Below are 11,933 nucleotides of genomic sequence, written 5' to 3'. Positions count from 1 at the left end.
TTAGTGATATTCATGTAGAGGAATATGAGTGGTTAAGATGGAATTTGTCCCTCACATTAAGTGAGAGATATTACTGGCCCCTTGATGAGTAAGACTGAGAAAATGTATGGCCATACTACAATGAAAGGGTTTTTTCCATTGCTAATGTCACTCCACTCAGAGATCGAAAAAGTAATGGTCATGTAAAGGAGAATGACAATTTCATGTCTCATACCTGACCGAAATATCGCGTGGCAAAAAGGATGTGATACGGTTGCATGATAGGTTACATCAAATTATTGATCCCCATGTGAATTTGATAGTTGCAATGTCTTGGTAGATGCCACTTGTGACTTATGGGCTAATAGCGTAATTAGCCTACTACCAATTTCATATGGGCCTACAGGGCTGCACACAAGAACAGCCCAACTTGAGCTATAATGTCCAAATTCATTGAATCTGGAATATGTCTAGATTCAACAAATGTAATATAGGGTGAATAAATTTTATATATATATATATATTTGAATATTTATTTGATAAATATTTATATATATATTTATATGAAATATAAAATTCAAAATATAATTATATATATATATATTTTTGAAATATATATTCATGTGTGTGTGTGTATCAGATATATATATATATATATATGATATATGTATATGATATATAAAATTAAATATAATATATATATATATATATTTATATATGTATATGTATATGTGATACATATATATTATGTTATGTTATGTTATGTTATGTTATGTTATGTTAGTTTTAAATTTAATTTTATATAATAGATTAAATTTAATAACTAACATGATATGAGAGAATATCATGTCAGTTTTATAATTTAAATTTATAAGATAAATTTGAATTAGATGTGATATCATGGATTAAATTTATGAGATAAATTTAATTATATTTTTGTGGGCCTTTTAAGTGGAAGATGAAAACCCTTATCTATATACTGTATATAGATAGGGACGTCCTTTATAAAGGATGAAAGAGTTAGAGAAGTTTTGATAGCAAAAATACTTTGAGAGCTATGAAACACCCTATAGAAAGAAAAAATAACGTTCAAAGAAGAACAGACACTGGGAGCGCTAACACGTTGTTCGAGTTAGAAAGTTGTTCGTGTGGATACTGGTAGAGGAAGCAGATCTACTTTGTTAGCTCTTGAGATCCAAACTCTTGAAGAAAATGTGCCCCAAGTTCAAAGAATTAAAAGGTAACTCTTCTATCCACCTTAACTTAAACGAGCTCATTCGATTCATATCAGGATAGGGACTTTAAAATTTTAATCTTTTGCTATGCCTCCTTATCCAACACTTACTCCCGAAATCACTTGCCCTAGTAGAGGTCCCTTCTCCATGCCTAATTCCTCTTTTCTTCTTTTTCCTTTTGTTCCACAAGCTGCTCCACGTCCTAATTAATCAAAATTTTATACCATTTGTCGCAGCGCATCCATACTCCGCCACGGCACGTGGCACAGTGAGGGAAATTCAAACTATGCTCACACGCTCTGCTTCGAAACCTCATTCTTCTACTCATATCTATTCATATAACATCTCAAAGAGTCAATATAACATTCCATTACCCAAAATACTAATCTCATGTTAAATTACTAATTCGTTCCATAACCAGTCATTAACGCAAGATTAGAAATTCAGATGTTACATCACTCATTACTAAAAAATGTATGGGCTTGTGTTTAAACTCAAATCCACCAATCCAATCCTCTTCCCAAAAGCTTGACAAGAATCTAAATTCTCCACCACTAACAAGATAAATGTAAACATAAATCAAAAGGAATTTTATTAAGTGGTAATGGTGCAAGGGTTAAGAAGAAAAGATAAATGATGAGGAAAACAAAGATGAATACCTTAGGAAAATGAAAAGCATTATGATACAAAAGAATATTGAATGAAAGAAATGAGACAAAACTTGAGTTAGGTCTTTATTCCTCTTTTTCTATTTATTTTCTTTCTTTTCTATTGTTTTTCATTGGCTATTAACATTTCTTTTTCTTTCTTTCTTTTCTTTTATACTCTTTGAACTTTTTCTTTCAAAAATGACCCAAACCCTAACTATATACAAGTTCTTTCATCCAAAATAAGCATAATGTAATGCTTGTCAAACCCCTAAAGCATTTAAAAAGGGTAAGAAGATTTTTTTTTTAATGGCTAAAGGTGAAAACAAAGAAAATAGTACAGGCTCAAAGGGTTAAACAAAGGACAAATACATGAAAAGGGTAAGCTTTTTGGCTAGTATGGCTGAGAAATGAATTCCTTTATCATTTCTATGTATGCAAATATACAAAATGTGATCTCAAATAAGATTAAAGTCAAGTTTTAGATTAAGGAAAAAGATAGATGGTACACACACGAAAAGAAATATGTAATAGGCTCAAAACCTCACTTAGGTATATGATTACTAGCCAAAATTTACCCAAGTCAAATCCATTGCCACTTAGCTTTCACTCTTAAAACATGCTCACTTACTTTTCAAATCAAGAATGTATAATACTCAATCCACTTAAAGCTTGCAATTTTCACATTCAGAACAACTTTTTTTAAATTTTCAAAAAAAATTCTATTTTTTTAAATCTTCTTTCTAAAACACCAAAACTATACAAATAAAAACTCAAAAAAATAAAAAAAAAACAAAATATTTACAAACAAAACTAAGTCATCCCTCCCCCATACTTAAACAATGCATAGTCCTTAATGTGTAACAAAAAATAAATCATGAAGACAAATATATCTAGTATAGCCTAACTTAGTAATATGACAATGCAAAGTAAAAAGAGTAAAGGGAAGGAATATGATCGAGGCTACATGGCATCCTACAAAGTAGCAACCTCTACTTCTTGAGTAGAGAATCCCTCATAGAAAGGTTTCAAGTGGTGCCTATTGACATTGAAGCATTTATCTACTGGCTCCCTTTTGATATGTACAACTCCATAAAGAAAAATATTAGTAACAATGTAAGGCCCCTCCCATCTAGAATGGAGCTTTCTAGGCATAAGCTTTAATCTATAAACAAAAAGTGACACTTTTTGGCCCACATGAAATTCTTTTCTCACTATAAGCTTATCATGAATAGCCATGGTTCTCTCTTTGTAAATCCTAGCATTCTCAGAGGCTTCTCTTCTTATCTCCTCAAGTTCTTGCAGCTGTAACTTCCTTTTAACACTGGCATTAGTGAGTTCTACATTGCACTGTTTAACTGTCAATATGCCTTATGCTCCACTCTACCAGCAAGTGACATGCTTTTTAAAGACAATCCAATATGGAGACATTCCAATAGGACTCTTATAAGCCATGTGATATGCCTAACGTGCATCATCTAGTCTCTTACTCTAATCCCTTCGATTAGGTTACATCGGCTTTTCTAAAATGAGCTTGATTTCTCTATTAGAGATCTTTGCTTGGCCATTTGTTTGAGGGTGATATGGAGTCGCTACTTTGTGCATCACACCATACTTGGCTAGTAAGCTCTGCATACTCCTATTGTAAAAATGAGTGCCTTGATCACTAATGATAGCTCTTGCAATCCCAAACCTACAGAAAATGAGACCTGACAAAGGAAACCACTACAGAAGAGTCGTAAGGATTGCCACAACCCACTTAGACACATAATCCACAACCAATAGAATGTACAAATAGCCAAATGAAATAGGGAAATGGCTTATAAAATCTAAACCCCAAACATTAAAAATTTCACAAAACAGAAGGGGTTGTTAAGGCATCTCTTGCTTTCTAGAAATATTACTCACAAATTAACATCTTGAACATTTTTTACAAAACACATGGGCATAATGAAATAAGGTAGGCCAAAATAATCCGCTATCTAACACCTTCTTAGCAGTATGCTTAGCACTAAAATGCCCCTCACATGTGAGAGTATGGCAAAAAGTCAAAATAGATTTAACTTCATTATCAGGAATGCACCACCTAATAATTTTATCACTACAAATACGCCACAAGTAAGGGTCATCCCATATATAGAATTTAGCCTTACTTCTAAATTTATCTAATTGATGCTTATTTATATCAACAAGTAAAACAAAAGCAGCTAGGTAATTAACAATATTAGCATACCAAGGAACATAAATACCAGCCACACAAAGCCTATTATCAAGAAAATCATCTAAGGGTAAAGATGTTACGACAGGGGTTTCAATCCTAATCAAGTGATCAATTACCATATTCTTTGCATCACTCTTGTCATAGATCTCTACATCAAACTCTTGTATTAACACTACCTATTGAATCATGTGAGGTTTGGAGTATGGCTTTTTGAACAAGTACTTGATAGTCAAATGGTCTATGAAGATTATCACCTTAGTGTGAAGGATGTAGGACTGAAACTTCTCAAACCCAAAGACTATTGCAAATAGCTCTTTCTCTGTGGTTGTATAATTAGCCTGAGTAGCATCTAATGTTCATGATGCATCGGCCATGACATGTTGTCTTGTCTCCACTCTTTAAGCAAGAACCACACCCAATGTAAAGTCTGAAGCATCACATAGGAGCTCAAATGGAAGGCTTCAATTTGGCGGTTGAATGATAGGAGGTATAGTGAGCCTTTTCTTCAATTCATCCTAAGCACACCTGCAAGAATCATAAAACACAAAACTCACATCTTCTTGCAACAAGTAAGATAATGGCAATGTTATCTTATTGAAATCTTAAATGAACCTCCTATAAAAGCTAGCATGCCCAAGAAAAGAATGCACATCTTTCACGCAAGTAGGATATGGAAGAGATGCAATAATATCAACCTTAACTTTATCTACCTCATTGCCACAATATGAAACAAAATGTCTTAACACAATTCCTTTCCTAACCATAAAATGACATTTCTCAAAATTCAACACAAAATTGTATTGAATGCATCTTTTAAAAACCCTATTTAAATCAACTAAGCATGCATCAAAAGAATCACCATAGACAATGAAATCATCCATAAATTTCTCCATGCAATGTTCAAAAAAATTAGAAAATATGGAAACCATGCAACGCTGAAAAGTGCTTGGTACATTACACAGGCCAAATGGCATGTGTCTATATACAAATGTTCATGGACATGTGAAAGTGGTCTTATCCTAATCCTCAAGTGTAATACAAATATGAAAATATCCAAAAAAAAAACATCTAAAAAGCAGTAATGGGATTTACCAACAAGTCTCTCAAGCATCTGATCAATAAAAGGAAGAGCGTAATGATCTTTTCTAATCATAGAATTCAATTTCCCATAGTCTATGTAAACCCTCCTGCTATTCTGGACTCTAGTTGGAACTAACTCACTCTCATCATTGTGAATAACAATAATACCAGTCTTTTTAGGGACTACCTGATTCTAGGTATTCAGTTACTAAAAAAATCTAAAATAAAATGCTAGATTTCTACTCTAAAATTGCTAATGAGAAAATGCAATTTATGCCATTAAAACTACCTAAATGGATGCTAGTGCTAATGTCTAACAACTAAATTTTATTATGCAATGCATGAGTCCTAAATTATGATTGGGGGGTTTTGGTTCAATAAAAATGAAATGAAAGCTAAAGAAATTAATTAAGTGACAAAAATTATTAATTAACCAAAAATTAAAAAAAGTTGAATTTAATTATGGTAAATGGGACAACTTAAGACATCACATGGAGTTAACTTTTCCAACCCAATTCAATTAGTTAGACCAAAGGAAAATGATAGGAGAGTAGAATTAATAAATTTAATTACCTAATTAAAGCAAAGTGAACCCATGAGTACAAAGTCTAACACTTAATCCATTAGAGAACTCGTAGTGAATCAAATGCTATAACTATGAATTAGACAAATTAAATCCATGAAAAACCAATGATGATTAAAATAAATATGAAAAATATATTTAAATTATCTAATTGAATAATTAGACAAATTACCAACTTAATTGAACAACCAAGAGGTAAAAGGAACAACCCAAAATTTGCAATAAATACTACAATGACAATTAAATTAACAATGAGAACTAAATCACTAATTTAATTGTCAAAGTAAGGGGTGTATAAACATAAATTTCAGAAATTCATTCAACACAAAATCAATCCAAATATCAATCTAATACAAGTTTTAAAATATTTATAACCTAAAATTAGATTGTCTTCCAACATTACAATTTAGAATCATTTAAAACTAAATAATCTTAAACTCTTGAATTACGAAGATAAATGAAAAATCACTCCCCAATAGTCTTCAAGTGTAAGTTCTAGGCTCTAACTTTCTCCATGTTTATTCCAAATTGCCTCCTAAGCTAGCTCAAGCTCCCATGATTTTTGTTCTACCTCCTTGCATCATAGAGTCCACGGCCATGTTGGAAAAAAGTTGAAATGAATAAAGGATGGTGAGGTGGCGTAAGTGATTGATGGGATCTATGTGTGTGGCGTAGTGGATGAAGAAGATTACTGAATGATGAGTTGGGTTGGTGAATGTGAGGCCATGGATTGAAATGGAGAATGGAGAGGAAAGTAAGGAAATGGGGAATAGATGAGAAGGTGGTTAATGATGATGTGCTGTGGGTGGATGGTGAATGAATATGATAGAGACGCTGGGCATGAGAGATGCCGGATGTAGAAAAAAAAATGGAGAGCCTTCTCAATTCATTTCTGCAGCAGTGTAAACTTGGTGAGAGGACCTGAGAGTTTTGTAAATAATGATTTAATGGTTAGAAGACAGGGTGGAGAGTTTAAAAAAAATATCAACCATTAAATTTAAAATGAGTCTATAAGAAAGAAAGATAAAAAGAAAAGTGCAAGAGTCCTCTAATTTTTTTAATTAGAAATACCCATTGTGTCCTTAATAAACTTTAATAATTCCTTTCTTGTCATGTTACTTCATAATCCTTGGATGCTCTTTTAATTTTCAAGACTCAATCTTCATTATTGAATTTCATTAATTTTATCTCCATGGCCTAAAAAAAATCAAATGCACACATTAATGTAGATTATGTCTAAAATAAATTTCATGTGTCATAAAATATTTCAAATTAATTTTTTTAGCAATTATAATTTTTTACAAAATGGCCAAAAACTCAAATATTATATAATAATTTAAATTAAGCTCAATTAAAGATTGGCAAAATTAACTCATGTTAAAAATAGGAAAAAGAAAATATTCACAATTTAGTCCAAAATTTCTATAATTAATTCAAAATATATTATTCTTTAAAATTGGCAATAATCCAAATAATATCTAATAAACCAAAAATAGCCCAAAATCATCATTAAAAATTAAAATATATGAAAAAGGTGGGATAAAATATATAAAATCTATGATTCATTACATAGCTTATATTTTACAAGAAATTCTTAGGTGAAACTTAAAACACTATATCGTTCATAGTTCATCCAATAAAATTACACTAATTTAAAAAGATAAAGTTTTATATGTCATTATTTTTAATGATTTTTTTAAAAAATAAATGTTTCTTAAATTGCCTTTGCAAAGCACGGCCCCTTCTACTATTTAGTATTTAATCCAGCACAATGAGACCTAAATGCGTCATCGATCCCTGTGAGCAATCGCATATTCAAAACGTAAACCTCCATAAACAAAAATGCCATAACACACACACACACACACACACACACACACATATTATATATAATATTAAAAAAAAATCTAACGCTGATGGCATGAAATTTAATTATTAATTGTTAAATTGAATCTTGCGCGTTTAATTAATTATGTGTCTAATTATTAGTATGTTGTATTCTATAAAGATTAAAGAGCTAGTCAAATGAAAATCAAGACAACAAATTAATGAATTAAAATTGGACGTCAGAATCATCCCATTGAAGCACAGCAGAGTCAATGTTTTGCTCTCTTTTCAGCTTGTCTTTGAGAAACCAATCACATACTCTCCCAGCATTGAGCTCCTCGATTGAACAACCTTCTTGCTCGGAAATCACTCTCAATAGATTTAACGACGATATCTGCCCCCCCAAAAAAAAAAAAAACAGAGTAAAATTCTTATTATTTTTCAGAGTTTATTTAGTATGCTTACAAATTTATTGAAAAATTATACTAATATTACAAGAATCCTGATACCAAAAATGCTTATTGATGCATAGAAATCAGTGGCCAACTATATGACAAAGTGCATATAAACTTTGATATATATATATATATATATATTTGGTGAATAAAAAATATTCTTTTATATCTGTTTTGTAATTCAGTCTGTATAATGTAACAATTTGCAATTAAATTTTTATAGTTTATAAAATCTTTAGTTTACCTTATCCTGTTAAATTTTGATAGTATTTTAATAAATTCTATCAATGCAACTGATTAGTGATTATGCATCTTACTTCTTGGAAATAAAAAGGTCACTTAGTTCATAGAAATAAAAAGGCAAAAATACCTGTTATATATAGAATAAGAGTAATCTGCAAAAATACCTGTTATATATAGAATAAGAGTAATCTATCTATATAGAATAAGATTGATTACTCTGACAAAATATTGAATGTAAGGCATCCTTGATATATCTATGTTAATAAAAACTATACTACAAGAGTTCAGATTAGTCTAGATGAAAAGTGGTATTCCCAAGTTTTCTATGACACTAGATGATAGAATAAAAAGAAAAAAAGATATTAAGGACTACATTAACAATTATTCATCAAATGTTTTTCAATTATTTATATGTAATAAATTGAAATTAGGTGAAACAGTTTAAAAACAAAAGTTTGCCCAGTTAACAAAGACTAATCCTATATATGTTCCATGAGAATGCAGGCTCATGTTGGAAACGAAAATTAAGTTTAAGTAACACATAAAAGATTATTCAAGACCATATACTTGGCCAACATTTTGTCCCATGTAAAAAAAAAAAAAAAAAAACAGCTTTTATTATTGCATTTGGGTTTGAATGCTCGATTATTACTCACAAATCATTACGTGAACCTTTTATTACAACCGGAGCAAGTGAGTATAGTAATCAAGTGAGCCTTTTTTTTTTTTCATTCATTATTTATTCTATCAATTAATGTTTTAAAAATTGGACTGAATGTTGGAAAAAAAAAAACAGATCATGATTTTTATGGTTTAATTAACTGATTGAATTAATAGTCAAACTGGCGACCAAATAATTAAATAAAAATATAAAGATTAATAAAAAATAAAAGAATTTTAAATTAGATAAAAGAAAAAAAGTAAAAGTATATTTAAAAACTAAAAATAACAAATATTTTTACACATATCGAAAAATATGATATAACTTATAATATTTATGCATAACTTATATTTTATATTATTTAGTTTGATTTATTTAATCTTATTTATTTGTTAATAAAAAATATATTTAGTATTTAAGGCTGGCAAATTACGATCACTTTATTTTATTTAAAATAATAGAAAAAAATTATATGTTTTATAATAATAAAAAACAAAAGCAAAATTGGAGTCATTTTCTATTCAAGCGAGCAAGCCAAGCAGTAAGCTCAAGAATTCTAAAATACAGACTATATTATTCTTCTATCCTCCTATATCAATCTACTTCCCGTTTAATAATATAATAATTATATAATGTTTCATTTTTTTAATTTTTTGGATATCTACCCACTCATCTCATCTCCCATCTCACTTTCCTTTCTCTCTTCCATCTTCAACTTTTCAAAACATCACTTCACTCTCCCATAAATCTCCTGGATGAGCTTCCAGTTCCAGCTATTGTTGTGGATACAATGGAGGTAACATGGTTTATTTCTCGCTTGTTTCTCTCTCCATTTATCTTCTTTCTTCATCTCCTCAAGAATATACTTTCCTTTGCGTCTCCGCTCTCTCTCTCTCTCTCCATCCCCCCCGCATAGTTTCCAGTTCTTGTTGCTCATACGGCTCTCAATAGCGACGAACTTGATTGAGGTGAAATATGAAAGGAGAGCACGAAGGTTCTGTTGAAGAATGGAGAGTGGAGACTGAACAAGACAACGAGTGAACAACAGAAGAAGTGAAAACAGAACAGAACGCGTCGAGTGATCATTTTTTTCTATCTGTGACTCGCCTTTTCTCGCTTTTGACCCGGTCTGAGTTCCTTTTTAAATTTGGTTCGCTAAACCTGCCCATTTTAATAAGGTTCAACCAGGTCCAATTATCTAAACGGTCTAATTGGCTAGATGGAGCCATTCTTAAAAGCAGGTGATAGCTGGACCGGTCCAACCATCTACAATTCGGTTGTAAATATCAATAAATAGCTTTAATGCAGGCAATCAGAAAGACAAAATGGATTAAAAAATAAAAATAAAAATAAAAATAAATTAAATTATCTAATCTTTTATGATTAACATTAAAAAAAAAAAAACGCAACTGTAATCATAACTACCTAGACTGAATTGCCCTTCCGTTGATAAAAGATATATTTTCTCCACTCTTCACCATAATATTTTCCATTATCCACATCTTAATCATATTTTCTTCTCTTTTTCTGTCATAAATTATAAAATATTTTTAAAAAAAAATTATTTTAAAATGTAAAACATTTTAAATAAATTAAAATTTTATTAAATATATTAATTTTAATATTATTATTTTTTTATAATTAATTTTTATTATTTTTTTTAATATGTTAAATGATGGATATGTTAAAAAATTTATATTTTTATTTTAAAAAAATAAAATTATTAAATATATTTAATAAATTTTATTGATGCGTAAAATTTTATTTAAAAATATTTTGTAATTTGAGATGAAAAAAGTATTTTTTTTTTAATCTATTTTATTACTTTTTTTTTAATTTAGTAATATTGTTATTCTCCCGGCATTTATTCATGTGGAAAAGGAAAGAAAACAAAGGAATAAAGAGGGGAATATTACTGTTAAACGGCAAAGAAAGCGTTCGTGAGTGCTGAGTCCAGAAATCTCCACCAATCCAGCTTCCTCCAGCGTCAAGAACGACCGTCTCTCGCTCTCCTTCTCTGCCTCTCCTCCATTGTTAATGCTCCTGCACTTCACTATTTTCCTTCTGTTGCTTTCCCCAACTTTCAAGCTCCTGCACGACGTCGTTTCTGGCTTCGTCACGTTGTTCTCGAAGACGCACGCCGATGGCAGGCAACTTTTATGACAGTGTTGAACCGAAATCATCGTCCCTCTATTTATTTTCCTCTTCTTTCGATGGATTTTGAATTGAGGTTACGAATGTGAATGAGTGGTTTTCGAAATGCGGAGTTGATGTTATATGTGATGTGATGGCCTTATCTCTGCTTTATTTATCTTGTGGACGAGAACGGTATTGAATTGAAAGGGCAAGAATTCTGTTGACCCGACCCAAGTTTGCAGTGGCCGTGTCGCTTTGGTCTTGGGCCAGATTAAAAGTTGGCCTGTGTTTCCGAGTAACGGCACTTGAAACTTTTCCTATCCATACAGGCAAAATAACAGCCAAGAATCATTGATGGAAATTCATATCAACCAATGATCAATTAACTTAAAAATTATCATACAATTCTTTAATACTTGATTAATATTAGTTTGTTATGTTAAAAGAAAAAATTTCCCTTAAAGTAAACATAAAAAAAGCTACCCCCATTGTTACCAATAGTCAGAACACTGCTTGACTTTTTGTTGGTCGTATGGTTGTCGGAGCCCCTTTATTCAAAAACAGAGGCCAACTTTTAATTATACATGTTAATCTCTTATCAATAAATATTCATTTGTATTTTAACAACAACTCATTATAGATTAATAACAATCTAATTGACTTTAACAAGTTATAAAAACGGATAAGACGGGCTTAATTATACAAGTGTTACTCTTTTATCAACAAATATACATTTAGGTTTTTCACAATAATTTATTTAAAATTAATAACAATCTATTCAGGTTTTAACAAGTTAAAAAACTAATAGGATGTGCTTAATTATACATGTTAGTCTTTCATCAATAAATATCTGTTCGGATTTTGAC

At 30.5% G+C, this 11,933-nt stretch overlaps 1 protein-coding gene across 5 annotated transcripts; it reads right to left on the bottom strand.

The window, feature by feature from the left end:
- Positions 1 to 4,260: 4,260 nt before the first annotated feature.
- Positions 4,261 to 11,209, bottom strand: LOC129285213 (uncharacterized). Of its 5 annotated transcripts, none has more exons than XM_054920794.1 (2): positions 10,848 to 11,209; positions 4,261 to 4,607 (listed from the first exon to the last, which is right to left on the bottom strand). In XM_054920794.1, the coding sequence occupies exons 1-2, from the start codon at positions 11,112 to 11,114 to the stop codon at positions 4,593 to 4,595; spliced, it is 282 nt and encodes a 93-aa protein (XP_054776769.1). In that variant the 5' UTR covers positions 11,115 to 11,209; the 3' UTR covers positions 4,261 to 4,592. The 5 variants fall into 5 exon arrangements, with proteins under 5 accessions (XP_054776769.1, XP_054776767.1, XP_054776765.1 ...); XM_054920792.1 differs by lacking the exon at positions 4,261 to 4,607 and adding an exon at positions 7,665 to 7,966; XM_054920790.1 differs by lacking the exon at positions 4,261 to 4,607 and adding an exon at positions 9,300 to 9,952.
- Positions 11,210 to 11,933: the final 724 nt, after the last annotated feature.

The sequence above is a fragment of the Prosopis cineraria genome, unplaced genomic scaffold (assembly GCF_029017545.1).
Source record: "Prosopis cineraria cultivar Desert tree isolate PC_DT_omini unplaced genomic scaffold, ASM2901754v1 PC11, whole genome shotgun sequence".
NCBI lineage: Eukaryota > Viridiplantae > Streptophyta > Magnoliopsida > Fabales > Fabaceae > Prosopis > Prosopis cineraria.
The sequence above is the reverse complement of the archived record's forward strand: the minus strand, read 5'-3'. Positions and strand labels throughout refer to the sequence as shown.